The sequence below is a fragment of the Seriola aureovittata genome, chromosome 6, assembly GCF_021018895.1.
Source record: "Seriola aureovittata isolate HTS-2021-v1 ecotype China chromosome 6, ASM2101889v1, whole genome shotgun sequence".
In the NCBI taxonomy this organism is placed as follows: domain Eukaryota; kingdom Metazoa; phylum Chordata; class Actinopteri; order Carangiformes; family Carangidae; genus Seriola; species Seriola aureovittata.
Genome location: NC_079369.1, coordinates 22,603,707 through 22,623,239, shown reverse-complemented (window position 1 = coordinate 22,623,239; position 19,533 = coordinate 22,603,707). Strand labels below are relative to the sequence as shown.

At 38.9% G+C, this 19,533-nt stretch overlaps 1 protein-coding gene across 2 annotated transcripts in view; it reads left to right on the top strand.

Moving 5' to 3' along the window:
• Positions 1–2,597: 2,597 nt before the first annotated feature.
• The window catches only part of atp11b (ATPase phospholipid transporting 11B (putative)), a 52,871-nt gene continuing 35,935 nt past the window's right edge, over positions 2,598–19,533 (top strand). For both annotated transcript variants that reach the window (XM_056377839.1, XM_056377838.1), the window contains exons 1-8: positions 2,598–2,896; positions 10,097–10,213; positions 11,641–11,730; positions 13,382–13,462; positions 13,853–13,960; positions 14,787–14,915; positions 17,665–17,768; positions 19,072–19,119. In XM_056377839.1, the coding sequence (XP_056233814.1) occupies positions 2,870–2,896; positions 10,097–10,213; positions 11,641–11,730; positions 13,382–13,462; positions 13,853–13,960; positions 14,787–14,915; positions 17,665–17,768; positions 19,072–19,119 (704 nt within the window). In that variant the 5' untranslated portion in view covers positions 2,598–2,869. The remainder of the gene's footprint in view (positions 2,897–10,096; positions 10,214–11,640; positions 11,731–13,381; positions 13,463–13,852; positions 13,961–14,786; positions 14,916–17,664; positions 17,769–19,071; positions 19,120–19,533) is intronic.

Below are 19,533 nucleotides of genomic sequence, written 5' to 3'. Positions count from 1 at the left end.
TGAAACATACAAATAATGTTTAGTCCATCGGCCACACATGCAGGATGACTTCTACCCTTAACCGTTCAGTATGGTAAGTAATTTCATCCTGATAGCCTACAGCATGACAACATGACAAGCACTTGTAAGATTGCAGTATAGCTGAAGGTAAATTCAATACCAAGCTGGGAAGACAGCCAGACATTATCCTGTATAATACCATTCACTTCCATGACAGACATCAAGGGCATCATGGATCACTGGCCAGTGCTCTTCTGTCTGAGGCATGAAGGCTTTTATTAAGCATACTGTGCATGGCCACACAATCTGATCTGACTTATGCTTCATGGAGCCTTACATGAAATTACTTCAGCTAATATAATGTGTGTTACATGGTTTAGAGACATAAACAATATGGGATAGGTTCTGTGGAGTGCAAACAAGAGTATGGCACAAGAGAAACTATATATAAGTATTTTATATTAAAGTCCAAACCGAAGGATAAAGTAAGTATGTATAGGAGAAGCTTGGTCTGGTTCAAACAAAACATCACTACTTTTAGTTGTAACCTTGTAACTGGAAGATTCCTTCAGTGACTCGGGGGTTGGATTTTCTCAGTCCCTGAAAAAGTTGACATTTAGAGATGTAAGGTTTGTACCTTAACACCAACAGCATGCATATCCCTGCTGACCTCTCACATTAACTACTAAAAAACTGTGTCCAATCCAGCTGTGAGGTGGGAGCTCCCAGATGTTGCTGCTGCAGTGGCATTATGTAAGTCAGTGCAACCTAGAGATTATACCCTGACAGTCACATGGGTGGAACCGCTGGGCTCTGGGCTCACACACAAACACAGACAGATAGCGGATTAGCGACAGGATTTGCAGAGTAAAGCTGTCTTTCTTTAGACATTTTTGACATTTTCTGCTTTTACTGGATGCACAGCAGAAAAAAATCACAATAAGGCACGTGACACTGGCAATTGTAAATGATAGATGAGTGGGCCTTGATCCCAAGATGTTGCAAGCACTGTGGCACAGTCTGTGCCTTACTCTGCTGACTCACAGAGTGGCCTAAAGCTGTCTTAATCCTAGAGATAAATGCATGTTGGTGGCGTTTGGCTTAGCTTCACTGTTTTTTTTCTGATCTTTAAAAAGGCCTTCATGATTGAGAGGCCAGTAGGAGGGGGCTTTGTGTGGTAGCGGATTGAGTCACTAGCACCTTGAGGCGCAAACATGAAGGTATTGAGAACGATGCAAAAACATGCAAGAACATTTGTATGGTTTACTTTTTCATTCAGGAGGCCAGAAAAAGAGGGAAAAAACTGCTGGGCAGCTGCAGCTATTCTGTCCAAATATAGCTGCTGGAACACATTGATTACACAGGATGATTATCATTTGCCATTTGCTTCTCTGGCCATTGATGAGAACATCACTTCAGTGTCTTCAATAATATACACCATATTGAATCAATTTGGAAAACGGACAGTGCAGCCAAACCCTTCAGATATTTTCAAAAGTATGAACGTTTCTCATTCTCCCTGTGTGGTATCATTTATTGTCTATACATTATCAACTGATTATGTGCAGCAGCCAAGTCTCGAAGGAGGGAGGGAACAGGAGTGGATTCATTACTGGGAGAGAGCTACATATACAAGGATGACCTCACTTTATGTGAGATGCCTCACAAGAGAAATCCTGGAACAAATGGAGGACTGGAGAGCATTCCTGAAGAAAGGAATAAAAGGCAAATGCATGCTGTATCCACCTAACAGATTCTCTTTCTAGGATTACCATTTTATGTCTAGCTCTAAATTATTATGTTTGTAATCTTCCATTCAAAAAAAGGGGGCCACTTAATAAATCTAAGAAAATAGAATAAGAAAGGCCCATGGATGAATGTGAAAGGGACTAGTTCCAGCTCATGTTCAGTTAGGGGCTGCTCCAGGAGAGGAGAGACAAATTATCTCTGGCTTAAAAAATCTAAAACCAAAAGACACTTGGAGTAAGCAAATCCTCTTTAAGTCTCCACTCTGTTGGCTCTATGTCAAATAACGTTCTCCAGTATAAAAAGTGCCCAGTAAGCAATCCAGATATGTCTCAGGGCCCTGCATTATCGCTATTTGGTGTATTCAGTATTAGCAGTTTGCAATGCAGTGAACACTGCAATTTAATAGCACCACTACAAAAATATACAGGCACCATATCTCACCACATCTATATAAGGCATAAGTTCAGGGCCATTCAACACTAGATAAACTTCACTAAAAAAGAAAAGTGCAACAACACTTGCACTCATGCCTGATGTGCTCCACAAATATAACTCATCCTCTAAAAGCTGTCCAGTCTTACTGTTACTTTTCACACTTTATTGTAGATAAATCACAGACTCTATCTATCTATCTATCTATCTATCTATCTATCTATCTATCTATCTATCTATCTATCTATCTATCTATCTATCTATCTATCTATCTATCTATCTATCTATCTATCTATCTATCTATCTATCTATCTATCTATCTATCTATGATGAGCAGGCAGGGGGCGTTGCGAGGCCGCCAGAGAACAGTCAGAGTCTGCACAGAGCTGTGTGCTGGCAGGGGGAAGCTGATCGTGGCAGAGCAGAGATGGTGCGCAGCTCGCTGGGACTCTGTGACCAGCCGTCTGTCACTTTTACCGGGGCTCAGTTTTCTGACATTACCACGGAATGGGAAAGACTGGATTGATTTTTTTCTACATTTACACTGCATGAATGTGTCGCGTAATGCGACCGACAATAGATGCCTTTTGGGGGAAATATTTATGATTTGGGACGATTTTGTTGGAGTAGCTAGTTGCTAGCGCTGGGCTAGCGACTGTGCTCTCTACTTCGAACGTATTTTGCAAGGATGCTACGGTGGATACGACAGCAGCTGGTAAAACTGCTTCCTTACCTTTCTCATTACGTTAGCCTTCATTAGCCCACAACAGCAGTCATGTTCTACAGAACTCAGCCCACGGAAAGCTGTATTAACTTTTATTTGGGTAAAATTTAGCAAGCTAACCTAGCCAATTAGCTGTTGCCAATATGTCTAAAACATTATTGTTTGTCTCGCAGCTGTGACAGCCAGGTGTAGGTTAACATGTTAGCCACCTTCCCAGCTAGCTACTGTTGATGAGCTGACAATGGATAACTCTGTTAACTAGTTGAGACCGGAGTTTTGAGTTTAAATTTGAGTTTATATGAAGTTTGCTAGCATTTTAACAACAACTTACTCGTGTCCCATTGAAAAATACTTGGAGAGTCAACTAAGTTAACGCCAGCTAGCAGGCTAACAATGTAAAAAGTTAAACAGCGTTTCTAACTCCACTACATCTAGCTAGCGTTAACTCTTAACGTTTGCTACCTCACAGTACTCTAACTTGGACGGAGTTTTTACTTGTTTATTTGTGTCAAAAGAGTCAATAAACCAACTTTACAGCTGGTTAGATATTAGCCTCAAATCTCTAATATAATTATACACAGTGACCTCTCTTATGTTAACTTTAATGAGACCTTTGTATCGGTCTAGTGTTTTATATTTATTATATAGCCAGATCTGTATGTATTGGCTTATATTAAACATCAACGGTCTTCGATTGATTACATGTGTTTCGAGAGCATCCTGTTTTTGCTGTAATCACCTGTTGTTTGCCCACAAACATGACTGTATGGTGACACCTCGACAGGCAAAGGCATCAGTAAAGCAGCTTACCAATAATAATGGACCATGTCAAATAAATTAGTTATACCTGACTCTGATTATAACTACTATTGCCAGTACATGGAGTAACATGGAGTAGATGAATTGAGTTATGAATTATGCTTGAGGGATGTATGATTTGTGCTTCAGTCATGCTGCAATAACACAATGGTCATATGATGGTTTTATGATAGGATTTTCTGTATGTCAAAGTACAGTTCAAGTTTGAATAAGAACCTGCATTGACATACAGTATAAATGAGAGTGGTGTGACTAGTAGAGAGGCTGTGTGAGCATGTGAGGGGGGCATGCCCATGGGAATGCATGAATGAATGAATGAATGACTGCATATTATGAGATGAGGCCAAACTGTTGATGTCACCATAGCCAGTGAGTTTAATCAATGTTAACTTACTGAATTCTGCGGCTCTTGCTCAGTTTGTCAGTGTGTTCAAAAAAGTTTTCTCTTTTCCATTTAGAGATTAATGTTGGCCTTCACTTTTTAAGGAGCACCATAGGGAGTTTGAGTCCATAGAAATTGTAGCCTCCTCCTAATTTGAGATAGCTCAGTTCATTTGACCCATCCCATATAAATGACCCACCTAGTTAATTAAAAATGTAATTAAAATGCATCTTGATACAAGCGGCCTAATGTAAAAGTTTGTTGAGGGCATTTGTCTGACCTTCGTATCAGGTGGAAGGTAATGCACAGATGTTTATTCACTCGCATATTACTTATCAGTTTCTTCCTGGTGACATTGGTCCACATGAGGAAGGAGAAAGGAGGAGGGGAAGGTGGGGGAGTCCTAACAGGCAGTCTGAAAGGCTTTTAATGTCCGTCTTTTTCCATCAGTAATACTGACATCATGCTTGTAATGCTGCATTTACATCATAAAAGACTTACTATGATTACAGTACAAGTAACAGTTACAACTGGGAAAACCCTTTGACGTCTTGTTCTGGAAACGTAAAAGTGTAATTGCAAATTGCATTATTTATATTATTTCTGACCTTTTTCCAAAGCACATCATAAGTTTTTATATTGATATATATATTGTTCCATGCCCACATGGTATTAAAAGTCAACTCACACAGTCAGGATGTCTGAGAAGTGTGATCTGGCTGTGGAACAGCAGCTGTTTTAATTAAAGAAACCACCACCTTCACATTGTCCTTTTCATAACTTCAATGATATATTATTACTGCTTGTGTTGTATGGTTTGTGTGTTGTTTTATTTCCCAAAGGCATACTTCACAGATGTAAAGCTTTGATATTGCTTTAATGCATTAAGCCAGAAGAAATTTCAGAACTGTCGTTGCCTCCAACTGATGTTATTTTATGAGAAAAAAACCTGAAACTAAACTAGAGGTTATGCATTGCTTACTTTGATACACTTTCCTTATCTCAAACAAATTTCAGTCCCTGCAGGCTAATTTTTATGTCAGAGTGAAATGGAAAGAAACCCACTGAAAGAAGTGAAAAATGGATAAGATTATGTTGATAATTGTTATTTGGTATGTATGACATCACAAATGTTGTTATCCTGCTGAACTAACAGGATGTCCTACGCTTTTATAGTCTCATTCATGATCATTCTAGGACATTGCTGCAGCAATCCTAATAGTCTATTATAATAAAGCAGTAAAACATCAGATAATTAACCAGTCTGTGCCAGTTCCTTATCATCTGCAGCTGTGCTTCAGGCTATTCATTTCATGCCACATGTTATTAGATATGTGTTTGGCATGCCTTTGGTCATGTTAGTATTGCTCTTGTCATCAGCAATAGCATCAAAAGCACCTCCCACCGCATCTGACCACAGGCTATTGCTCTCTGTCTTTCTCTTGGTGTTGCAGTCTTTCTGTCTTTACCGTTAGTCTTTATGTGACTCCATCTCTCCCTCTTTCCATCCCTGACTAGCTCATCCCATTTGATTAAATGCTCTTAGCCTGCAATACGACTCAGTTCATTGCCTTGGTTCTGATGCCTTCAGCTGTCTGCCAGCCATTGTTCAGGGCAATTATTCCTCCAAGGCAGTTTGGGACTTGTAGGCTTTACGCAGGAAGTAATTACCTGTCGGTCTACAAATTGATGGAGGCGCGAGAGACTGGGGGCAAAATGTGTAAAAAAAAAAAAAAAAAAAAAAAAAAGTATGATTTCTTAGTGTTTACAAGAAAGACACATTGCAATTGTTGCTATACTGAGAGTCGTACTTATGTTTATTTTCATTGCAGTGCTGCCAGTAAAAAATGTGAATGAGGCCTGTTATTTTCTATTTAATATTCAGTGTCAGCCTCTTTAAATCTTTTCTAATAGGGGAAATAAAAATGAAAAATGGCTTCTAGCAGGGCTCACCTTATTGGTGTACTTAATGAAAAGGTCAAGTGCCTCTAATCCGCGCCAGTCATATTTAATCGTCAGCCAAGTATGACATCAGCACAATGAATGTTTAAGTCATAACCTGCATGTATGTGTATTATCTACACTTGTAGTCAGCCTGCATTGGAATAACTTAAGTCTATATTAACCAAACTTGCTGGTAGCAGTAGTGCTGCAGAGTTATATATACGGTAAGAGATCTGGATCAAGTTTAAATTTGTTTAAATTTTTAGTTCTTTATTTTGGTTATTTCAAAATTCCTCAAACATTCAAGGAATGAATTAAAAAGTAAATTGTTTACCTCTTAAAGTGAAATGCAGTGTGGTACTCTTTACGTGAGAGTCATTTGCTTGACATAACTGAGATAGTGTGGACCATTGTTGTCATTTAATATCTGCTGCCCCAAGAGGAGCATTAAACGCAGGCACTTGATTTAGGATAGGCCATAGCACAGGGACAATAAATGGTTTTAACACTTCAGTCTCATCGAACAGATAATCCTGGTGTGAGAATATTGTTTTATTTACTGTTAAAGGTAGAAATTACTAGTTTTTCTTGTTGTGACTGATGCTGCAGCAATGACTGCATTAAAGCTACATTGTGGTGCTTACAGAAACATTGGGTAACGTGTTTCCCTTCATTTCTCAAGACCACGTCTTTGTTACAGTTGCACAGAACAGTTAAGCATGTACTAAGCTAGCAATTAAGATAACTTAAGTTATGGTGTGGAAAGATACTGATGGTTGAACGAATGACAGCTGATTTATATGATGGTGATTTAGAACCTCAGACACCTCAGACTGTCTGAGAAACTTGGTGGAGAAAGGTAATAAGAAATGTTCTCCTCTAGCAACCACCATCAGGGTCCCTTACAGTAATCATGTAAAAGGGCATTAAGTAATATGTTAACAGTGCTAAAGTGTAACATATTGCCATAATCTATCTGCAGCTCATTGACTAATGCCAGTGACTCAACAATTACTTTGTTAGATGTGAGAAAACCCCTCCCTTGCAGTGTCAGGAAGTGTCTGCAATTGCTGGTACATATAGGTTGATTTAAAATCCTGTATTACTTAATGTCTGTTTAAATGTTAGTGCCTCATGGGAGCTGCTCAGCTGCCAGTGTTAACAAACAGTGATAGCATTGTGCATGTTCCTGTTGCTCCAAGAAGCTCTGGTTATAAAGGGCAACTCTAAGCTACTGATACAGTATTGTATGTCAACCTTGATTGAGTCTGAGGCAGGATGTTGCTTTAAAAGATTTTTTATGGTTTAACTTTACATGCTCACTTCATCTTTCTTCTTAAAATGTTCTAAAGACTGATAAAAACAAAAGTAAACTTTATTCTGTGAGCTGGTAGAAGCTTTTTCCAGAAATACCTATCGCTCTCCAGAACATTTAATAAGGCATGGTTTATCACAATTCAACACAGCAGGATACACTGAGTAGTTTTAACTAAGTTTCATTCATGCACTTGAAATTTGTAAGAAGTTGCTTTGTAGGCTGCATTTCCCTGGTCAGGAATTCACATGCAGTTGAGAAATGCTGCTGTTTGCTATGACTGAGTCTGCATCAGTGCAGTGGTGAGAGTAGTGTGGTTCCAGTATATACTGTAAACTGTATGTTTGACTGTGTGGATTCTGTCACTGTCTTTTGTGCAGAGTATCTGTGCATGTTTAAAAAGAACCATGCAATTCAGTGGTTAAACAGGACCGATACATGGAGCTGAATTTGCTCTGTATGTTATGTCATAGGAGTGCAAGACAAATATCTTTTTGCAGTGAATACATGGAATAAGTGCTCTCGGGTGTGAGAGTCTTTAATCAAAAGAAAATTAATTATGCTATTTGAGGCTACATTAATTATACATTATAGATACAGAAGTTTAGAGGCTAGAAGTTGGTATAAATGTACATTTAGCTATTTTTTTGCTTCTACTGTTCTACTGTGGCCACTGTTTGACCCCTCTTCCATCCATTAGCTTTGGGCTGAGCAAGAGACAACTCTGACCATCTGACTAAAATGAACGTAAAGGCAGAGGAACAACAGAGAAATGTCTTTTAAAAGCTTTGAACAAAGTGGAAAAGAATGGATGAGTAGAAATGGAAAATCCTGCACATATTGTTTTTATTCTTAAAAGTGGATCACTGATTTTCATGCCAGGTGATGAAAGAAAGGGCACTGTGTGCAAAGTTTTAAATAGATTGTTTATGGCATGCTGAAAGTTATTGAAAGAAATGAAGTGATTTATTCACGTAAATTTTGTAAATGAGACCAGCAAGAGGAAATAATGAGACCTTCTAGCTATAGCTACTTTACACTGGGTAATAATGTGCTGTTTTTCAATCTTAGTGTTGGATGTGGTGCATTTACTTTGAAAACAGTAAGAAAGCAGCAGCAGATGGATAGCATAAGAGAGTGAAAGGCACTAATAGATTACATGTGTCCCTGGACAGAGGTGAATCAGTGTGGGAGTGAGTGACGTGGCCCGGATACATTCCTCTGTGTATGCTAATGGGTGTGTGTGTGTGAGTGAGTGTGACTGTGTTAGACCTATGTCATTTGCAAATATTTGCAAGCACTTGCTTTAACCTTCTTACTTTAGTTGACTTGAGTGTGATAGAAAGGACAGTACCAGGAAATTATGTTAGAATTATGCAATGAAATTGTGACATTTATGGTGATGGAAATGTGTATAAAAATTGCATCTGTTTGTTTTGGTCTGTGGATGAGAAATCACCAACAATAGCGGATAATGTTAGATATTGACAAATCTAATATTAACCCATGCTTAAGAAGTGTCCATATCAGTTTAAAGGATGTGCAGAGTATCAATATAAAATTTACAGTCATCATGGTTCCTCTAAATGCTGCAAACATGCTTTAACCAGCTATAGTACTCAGTGCTCAGAAACTAACTACAGTATACGGTAGTATTAGTTGAGCAAGTATATGCCACCATCTGTACTTGTATGATGCACAGTAACAGTACTGTAGTTTCTGGTATTGTTTCTCTAGGATGCCTCAATTCCCAACAGAACCTCTGCTGCGCTAGGGAAAATAATGACCCATAGAGAAATGTCTTCACCACAGTAACGGAAACCCCATTGAATAGAAGCATAAAATGTTGCCCAAAGGGGATTTTAGTGTGGTGTAGACTTACAGGGATTAATCGTGCTTTTCCTCAATGCTGACAATATAAAATGACTTACTTTAAAATAAGGTCATAATGGCCTGGTCAGACCTGGCATTAACACCCAGCTCAGAGACACACACACACACACACACACACACACACACACACACACACACACACACACACACACACACACACACACACACACACACACACACACACACACACAAAAACAAACACAAAACAAACACATTGAAAACAGACCCGTCTGTCATGTGTTTATTTGCATAAAGAGCGGGGGAAGTGAGATCCGATTACAAGTGGTCACTCGAGACACATGTGGAGACGCATGTTAATGCCAGGTGTGAATAGGGCCAATGTTGCATTGCCTATGAACCACTAGCCTAATCTGCATTTCAGTCAGTTGTCTACAATGCTAATGTCTTGATCTAAGGATATTTTAAATGTAAGTGATCCTCCAGTGGAAATGTAAAAGTATTTCCAGGTCATTGTTTGTGTTTTAGAGAAAAATTACAATCTTGGGTGTTATTGCTTCAAAAATTGTTGCTTATACATTTTCTGTTAATCATCTAAGTATTTCAGCTATACACAAGTGCACATGAAAAGGGGTCAAAGGCACACGTCAACATTTTGTCCTAAAGTACAGTAGCACTGCCCTGCTTATTGAAAGAACTATAATCTAGAGTTGTGTTTAACTTGAAAAGGAATAATTACAAAGAAGAAAAAGTGAGATGTCTATTGTAAATAACTTGCTGCTTCCTTTTTCCCTCCCTTTGCACCTTTTCCATTTGTCCCTTTTTCCTTCCCCCTTCTCCCCACACCCTCTCTCTTTCCATGTATCCTCCCTTCCCTCAGGGCTTTGACCCCCCTCATCAGAGTGAGACCAGGACGGTTTACGTAGCAAACCGTTTCCCCCAGCATGGCCACTACATACCACAACGCTTTGCAGACAACAGAATCATCTCATCCAAGGTACCAAACGTTGCTTATTTCATTGTTGCAATTTTCCCCATGGTGCAATCACAACAGGATTTCATGGTGGTCAGTCAGAATGAGGCAATACATAGTTTCTTTTTACTACACATATATAATTTTATTGTCTTTTAAATACAAGGATATAAAAGTTCTGTTCTAGAAAAGGTTGATGATAAAACGTGTATCATGAATCTTCAGATCTTTTGCTTTATTTTTTCACATAACTGCCAGAATCCCATTTTCAAATTCTGTGTCATCACCACAAAAGCACAATGTTGTAACTTTAGCATCTTTAGCAACAGATGCAAAACAGATGCGTGATAGAAGCACTGTTTATTTATTTATTAACGAATTAGCTGGTTTGAAGCACTTGTTGTTTTGTTTGTTGAAAGATATGAATCATGACATTTTGCATGAGCCTGACCAATGACAACACCCATGCCTGAAGAAAAGAAACTTTAACTGATTTCTGGCACCAGCTTGACTGGTGCAGAGGCAGAGAGATAGGATGAAACACGATTTGTTGATAACAGGATCAACTCAGACAAAAAAGTTTTGTGTTGGTGAGTGGATTAGTGGGTCAGTTTGAAGAAGACAGAACAAAAGGATAATAATCCAAAGAGGCTGCTGCCTGCTCCAGCATTAATGACTTTCATTGATTAGGCAGTTGATTACATGATTGACAGTAGCTTTAAGTTACCTCAGCTAGGATTAAATTGATTTTAAGTCATGCTTGTTGAGAGACAGAAATCTCAGCACACAGACCTTGGTGGACCTGTCCACTAATGTGATGACTTTCACCTTAAAAACATGAAAGCAAGTTGTTAAAACTCCAAATTTACTGTAGTGTAAGTGCAACCACAGTTTTTTTTCTTCCATCTGTTATTCTTTTCGAGCCCATGCTGCACAGGAAGTGATGGACTGAAATTTAAGATGAACAAAAACAGTCACAGCTGCGAGTGAGCAGCTCTTCTGAAGAACAGTGTACTCAGCACAACTGGCTGAACTCCTTCACCAAGTAGCAAAAGACTTTGAGGTCCTGCTGCATAAATTCAGGATACTAAATTCCTGTTAATTGAAGCAGTTATATCTCTTGTATTATTTGGAGTTCCAGTGTACAGTGTTGACTTTTTTTGTATGAAATTGTATGAAAAGATTTGAAGACAAATTCTTTGAAAAGACATTTTGTCTTTGTCAGCCATATAGTTACAGGATACATATGATACTATGCCAAGCATTGGTTTTGTCTTACACTACACTATTCAATTTGGTATCCTTTAAAGATGAATTGATGGAAGTTGTTTTCTTAATGTGCCATTTTTTAGTTGCATACCACCAGTCAGAAATGTGCTGGTTTTACTGCCTCATGCATTTGTTTATCTGTAAATCCTCAATGCAGTTTTTTCTTTCTCTTTCTCTTTCAGTACACCATTTGGAATTTTGTCCCCAAGAATCTGTTTGAGCAGTTCAGAAGGATAGCCAACTTCTATTTTCTCATTATCTTCCTTGTACAGGTAATAACACTCCCAATTGCACAAACGCTCACTATTACTTACAGCAGGTGCATGTTCTCCTCAGTTAGATGGTGACAGTTAAAGTTTGACCTAAATACAAATGTATGTGTGTCTGTTTAGTCATGAGTGAGTGACTCATTTACTTCTAGGGCCCAGCAGAGAGACAGGTCTGCCTCTGTTTTAACACGTTCCACCCACACATTAAGTTAAACGTGTGACTTTAAAGCCAGCCCTAAGCATTGGGCCTTCACTTTGCATCACTCAGCCTGTGCTCAAGTAAGATTTGGCTTTCAAATTTTCAGACTTCTCCTGATTTATTTGGGCCTGTGTAGTGAAGCCCAAGCAATCGACTTGACTCTGTCTAAAAAGGGCTCTCTTTTCACCCACTCAACTTTTCAGTGAAGCTGACGTCAACTTAGTCTGAATTACTGAAAGGAGGGCCTCTTTTTATCTTGACATTATGAACATGATGTTTTCTTGGATGGCCCATTTGATAATTTTTAGGTGGCCTGAGATGAATTCCTAGATAACCACTGTTAACCGCTGTTTCCCTTAACAAACCATGTAAAGAAAAGTCTTCATTGTAGTTTATGTAAATTCTTATTAGAGCTTGATGTTTGTTTTTACTGTTTGTTTACCTCTTCAAATATGTCTTTGGCGTGTCTTCTTTAAATGTATCCTGAGGAGTTTTCTTGTAAACAGAGTTTCAGTTTACAATCAGTGTGACTCGCCTAAATCCATTGTTTGTATCCTCGAGGGCTAACAGACATGTAGATTGTGTTTTCTTTCTCATAAAATATTTGCATTTGCAACAAACTATTTTTTGGTTATTTGAAACTTGCATTGTTTACATGCATGTTTACCTTTCAGCAGTCTTCGTCTTTTCTGCCGTTGCTGGAGCATTGCTGCTTTTTTCGGCACTTCTCCGCCACCTGTCTAGTAGTGGATTAGTATGAAACTATTGGCATGAATGTGTATTACATCAATTTTTTTATATTATACATCAAATTGTATATTTGTTTTATATTGGTCACTCAGGTGGCTGAGTGGCTCCATGTAACAATATACTGCCACTGCAACACACCTGCTTCGAGTCCAGTCAGGGCTGCATTTCTTATCCCTTGTCTCTCCCCTCATTTCCTGTCCCTCTAGTCTATACTATCAACTGTTAAATAAAAACAAAAATGCACAAATATATACATATATATTTGAAAAAATATTTGTAAATGAATGAATGAATCAAAAGTAAAATAGTATTTAAAAGTAGAGGTTTTTATTAAACACTCGCAGAGAAGGGTGCCTTTTTTTTTTTTTTGTAAAACTACAGTTTTGTGGAAAATGTGTGTGAACCTAAAGTGTACCTGAGTGTAAAACCTTAAAAAAATGCTTCATCACTGATTCAAGTGCTGTGCGTTTGTGTGTATGCTTCTGTGTGAGTAGTTCTGAACTGACAGTTAACCTTTGAAGGAAGTTAAAGATATTTCCTGTTTGACACATCAGCCACCACTTCCCTCTGTTGTCTTTTTAGTTTTCTCTCTAACAGGGAACACCCACTCTGACTGATTCTGTGGTTTATTGTTTGTTGTTTTTAGCACTGCACATCTACTTTGTTGGTATCTCTGCATCACCTCCTTTTTATTTGTCTTTGCAGTTAATGATAGACACCCCAACTTCCCCAGTCACCAGCGGTCTGCCTCTTTTCTTTGTGATTACAGTAACTGCAATAAAACAGGTGAGAACACCAACACATGATAACTTCCTCTTTGTTGTGCTGAAAATGGGGAAGTAACATACACTGTACATGCTGCATGATTAAAGTTAAATTTATTGTAGCCAACAACTTTTGATATCCAACTTGTTTCAACTAAGTTTAGTATTCAGTTGAATTTAAATTTATTAACAAAACTTGTTTGAAGTTGTTCATAATGACATATTCTCTAACAAGTAATGAACTTGGCACTGACACAAAACAGTGTGGTCAGATTAACATACGCAGCTACTAGTCAGCTCAGTTGACCTGTGACTCGTGCCTGTCACCACTGTTGTAATAATGCTTTATTCCACTGTGAAGCTGGCAGCTGTCAACTGCATTTTGTTGGTTACTGAATGAGTGTTTTCATAGGGCTATGAGGACTGGCTGAGACACAAGGCAGACAATGAGGTGAATGGGGCTCCAGTGTTTGTGGTTCGCAGTGGAAGTCTGGTCCAGACAAGATCTAAGAACATCAGGGTAAGATGTCTGAAACGTGCACCTTACAGGACCTAAGAATAACTTTTCACACTTCATAGCCAATTGCCTTAACTAACTTTAGCCTAGCTGTTAAATTCCTGGTGCTAGTAGTGTTTCTGTAGAACTAGACTGTATAGAAAGATAATATAAGAATCTTCTATGACTGATGCATTTGTCTCAGCAAATGCCAGTGTCATGTAAATATTATTATTTGACTGTATTGAATCATACTGTATTGAATCATACTGTATTTCAGCCTGTCATTTTCCTGAAGACTGTTGGTGAACCATAGTGACTCATTTTTGAGCTATTTGCACACTTGCAGCATCCCATTAGCAATAGCAAGTCTTTCTCTTTCCTGTCCTCTCACTGATGAGGTGTCTTTCTTACCTGGTTATACGTGTAACTCAGAACACTGTAGTGCACATAAATCCTCCGAAGAAGTCGGGCTTCTCAGAAAAATTATGAATTTGAATACATGGAAAACCCAAAATTCAAATTTCAAGAAGATTTTGTCGTAGGCAGGTACATTGTCTAACTAAACCTATAATTTTAGGTTACTGTGGCACATTGCATAGTTTGAAGTCATAATCGGCAAAAAGAGATCATTTCGTGCATACTGAAACTAACCTGATTGTAAGACAAACATTTTAGGATGACAGTCCAGAATGTTTTTTTCATCATGGTCCTATACAAAAGGAAATTTAATTAACACAAAAAGAACAGTTAGAAATAAGTCAAGATTTAACAATCTGTGTGTTTGTCTGAATTTGTGTGTGGTGTGCATTGATCTTGGTTTGTGTGTGATTTTCTTCCCTCCATCTAGGTAGGGGACATTGTTCGTGTGGCTAAAGATGAAACGTTCCCTGCTGACCTGGTGTTGCTGTCATCAGATCGTGCAGATGGCACCTGTCACATCACCACAGCCAGCCTCGACGGAGAGACCAACCTTAAGGTGTGTGTGTGTGTGTGTGTGTGTGTGTGTGTGTGTTAGGGCTGGGACGATTATCCAATGTTATCGACTTTGTCGATTATAAAAATTATTCGACGTGGAATTTTAGTGTCGACGCGTCGTTTAAAACCACACAGGGTAAATGTTCATAGAACAAAACCGGAACTTTCTACGCAGTGACGTAATTGAAGTCATTGACTATGTGAATGATTTGCGTCTGTGTAATCTATTTGAACAACATGGCGGCGTCTACCAGCAGTACGACGGAGCGTGTGGAGCAACACGCGGCAAAAAAGGCTCGCAAACGGTCCTCCAAAGTTTGGGAATACTTTAATCTTGACACCAACAGTGCGGTAGTCTGCAGACTCTGCAAAGTGCATGTGGCATATCACTCTAGCATGACAGTCATGCATGAGCACATAAAGAGGAAACACCCTGGTGCAGTGTGTGTGTGTTGGACGGGGCAAATTGTTATATTAAATGACTAACTGGAAAATAATTGCAATAAAATTACTGTTAGATTAATTTAAAAAAATAATCGTTAAATTAGTCGAATAATCTAAAAAATAATCGCTATATTAATCGTTTAAAGAATAATCGTTTGGGACAGCCCTAGTGTGTGTGTGTGTGTGTGAGTGTGTGTGTGTGTGTGTGTGTGTGTGTGTGTGTGTGTGTGTGAGTGTGTGTGAGTGTGTGAGTGTGTGAGTGTGTGAGTGTGTGTGTGTGTGTGTGTGCGTGTGTGTCTGTGTGTGTGTGTCTGTGTGTGTCTGTGTGTGTCTGTCTGTGTCTGTGTGTGTCATCCGTGTTGTGTCTAAGTTGTGGTGTGAAAACATTTAACAGTCTATTACTAAAGGTACTCTGTGAGGTTTTGTTTCTTTCTGCAAAAAGTGTTGTTTGTAGTGCAGTCAACCAGTTGATTGAATAAACAAGATAGCCACAACCACTCCTGGGATTCAAACCTGCAAACGCCTCAAGTCAACTGCTCCACCTTAAAAATGCCCCGTGGAATGTAAACAAACAAGCTAAACTTCTGTTAAAAGTTCATTCATCCAGTGTTTTTCATCAAACACTTACATGTGCATCCTTGTACACAATTCAAACAAAGTGGGGACCCACACATAAAAAACATTTTGAGGTGACTACTAGCACTACTAGTGGTCAAAAACTCCACGGGTTACCTTTTAGGTTGTGTAGCTTTGTGCTCTGAAGAACTGCAGCTAGTGGGGTTTTATGAATGGACTCACCAGTGATGATAGAGGTGATGCATAGGAAAAGAGGGTTGATGACATGCTGATACTCCTGTAGCATAAGGCTGATGGAACTCATATTAAAGCCCTATGCATGGAGAGAGACTCACCCATAAGCTATTTAATGGGAATTGTTTGCATATAATGGGAGTTCATCTGTGATTAGTTGGAATTTAGAGTTTAAATGGCAGTCCTCTGTGTATCTGTCACATGACTGATGGCAGCTTGTGTGTGTGCCTGCCAGGTGTCTGCATATCATTAAAAAAAATTAAAATGACTTGGATATGATTATATAATTTCACTATAAAACGCCTCCTATCTCTTAATTTTATATTTAGAAAATTCCCTCTCCTCTTCCCCCCCCCCCCCTCTTCCCTCTCCCCTCCCTGCCTTACCTCCCAGTCTTGCCAGAGGCTATGTTGCAAAATTGTATTTCTAACAACATTTTGCTGTTTCTGTTACAGTTTATTTATGCAGCATGATGGGTTTTTGTGTTGGCCTAGAAATGTGTTTGTAAAATCTATGCACCTTTTGATATAGTTATAAATTGGTGTCAACCGCAGCTGTCTGCATGCTGTATAGTACAGTGATACTACACTAGTGCACCGTCTTCTTGGTGTTGGAGTTTTGTTGTGTACGCCTGACAACACGGACTAATCACATACATGCAAGTGCATATTCCTGGTAAATTACTTTGTAGTGTGAACGCCATATTTCTACTATTTAACTTGGCATTGTCATGAATTTCTAGAGTTGTAAAGTCCTGGCTTTGAGTATTATAAACCATTATGATGTGTTTCGACATCTGATAAGCCTTTAAATACATTAATCTGTCACTCCAGCTGAACTCTGGGGATTGTACCTCATTCTGTCACCCTACCTTAAACAACACCCTCCCACCAGCACAGCCCCCTGCTGTGTTTTAACACAGGGATATTGTTGGTCTTATACATTATCTGACTTTTGGAAATTTTCAGTGATTATCCACTTTCTGATTTTTTTTTAATAGATGGAGAGCCAATTTCAGCAACAATCTACTTTGGTTCAAATATTATGCAAATAAAATCATGATTCCTCAAATCCATTGGTCTGTATTACTCTCACATTCACCCTAACCTGACATTCTCCCTCCTTCCTGTTGGCCATGTTGACAGTTGAGGTGGTTCCTCTCCTGCAGAGCAGCACCAACTGACTGAACCGGTTGTTTCATAAATAGAAAGCTGTGTGTTCCAACAGTACATCTGTGTGATCATGACTTTTTTCATGAGTTCTCACTTTGTAGGAAAACTTCTCCCATATAAACTGAAAAAAAGTATCTTTGTTCACTGTGAAACAATGACTCTCTTTCATCAGCATTTAACTGTATTTCTGTGTTGTGTGTGTGTGTGTGTGTGTGTGTGTGTGTGTGTGTGTGTGTGTGTGTGTGTGTGTGTGTGTGTGTGTGTGTGTGTGTGTGTGTGTGTGTGTGTGTGTGTGTGTGTGTGTGTGTGTGTGTGTGTCTGTAGACCCACTTCTCTGTGGCAGAGACATCAGTGTGTCAGTCAGTGTCCCAGCTGGAGGCTCTGCAGGCTGTGGTGGAGTGTCAACAACCAGAAGCTGACCTGTACAGGTAATCAGCACCAGTGTGTAAACACACCTTCAGGGTGAGAACATGGAAAATCCAGTGGGAAGTCACTCACAACAGACAAAGGATACTCCCAGCTAAACCCATATTAGAAAATTAGACATAAAGATTCTGGATTTGGAAATCTTATATAGGATAGAATAGATTTTTGTATGTTACGTTTGTATTCTTGGTTTTTATTTATTATATCTGTTTCACTGTAAGTACAGATCATTTCACTCATTTCATTTTCTGGAATCCCCTTAAGAACACCTTGAATTCTCTGGACCCCATTTTAAAAACCACCCTGATTAATACATGATCGAAATATCCTGCCAGAGATGTGTTATTAAATGGATGATGGTGTGAGATGGCTTCATCACCTCTTCAACAACCCGTCTTCCTCTTGTCGGTCTCAGCTGGCTACTTTAGGATCGATTAGTGTATTTTTAGATCAGGCAGCTTGTTTCGACGGCAGTTCTCTCCCTTCCCCCTCTCTGGGTTGATGTGTGTGTCTTAACACTCCCTGCGTTTAAGATGCACTTAACTAATCCAGCTATTGTCAGCTTTCTGCAGTAATCTGATTTCTTCATAATCGTGTTAACAAAAAACCTAGTTTCCTCAATCAGGTTAAGGCATTAAGATAAACCTTGTTCAAATTCTGCTGGATGAGCCTGATTGTATACACTTCAACAGGTTTCTTATGAGGTTATAACATGTCAGCATGTGCATGACAAATACTCCATAAAGGGAGAGTATCACTGTGGCAGCATTGCAGCAGGATGAAAGGAAAGATCTGTACTCATCATGATGCATCCTTGTTTTCAAAATGATTTAATCCAAAATCCATCAGAAAATGAAGTTAATTGGTCTAAATCTGTCATTTTCGTTTTTTGCTAACATTGAGACACTTTCTCACAGTTAAAGAAAAGCTCTTCACAACAGAGCTTATTCTCTTTGCTCTGTGCCCTATCAGTGAAAGTGCTCCAAAGGAAACCTGTACAGGCTGCAGAGACATCAATCTAATGCATTAGAGTAAACTGGTTATTGAAATGCACGTAGAAGCCTTTCCAATGTTTTTATGCATTTACATGATTTCTTCAAGTAACTTGTTTTCCTGTGTGTGTGTGTGTGTGTGTGTGTCATTGTTTTCCTGTGTGTGTGTGTGTGTGTGTGTGTGTGTGTGTGTGTGTGTGTGTGTGTCATTGTTTGTCTGTGTGTGTGTGTGTGTGTGTGTGTGTGAGAGAGAATGAATGTTGTTACTGTCTCTATCTGTCCACTCAACTGAAGTGCTTTTGTTGTTTTCCAGGTTTGTTGGTCGGGTCACGGTGACTCAGCATGGGGAGGAGATAGTCAGGTGAGATCAGATTCATCCAGCTGGTTTGGCTAATAATTTGTGCAAGATGAACTAAAGACAGGTTAATACAAAAGGGCCAAAATATTGCTAAACAGACTTCCCGAATAAGATGGGTTGGATAGAGAGCCCCTGGTGTAGTGTAAGGGGAGGCATCAGGGACCACCAATAACCAAATATACTGGGATGGTAGTGGAGGGTGAAACATGAAAGTATGTGTGTGTGTGAAATTTGTTTTTCATATTCATATACAACACTCATTCGAAAAAAGACTTAAAGTTATTTAAGGTATTTAATCAGCAGTGTGCAGCTATGTGACCAAAAGAGAAGACAATGTGTAGCCAAATGAAAATGATTAATTAAATACACAAAAGATGTATGAACTTCAAAGAAGGTTTTGAGTAATTTTATTATTTA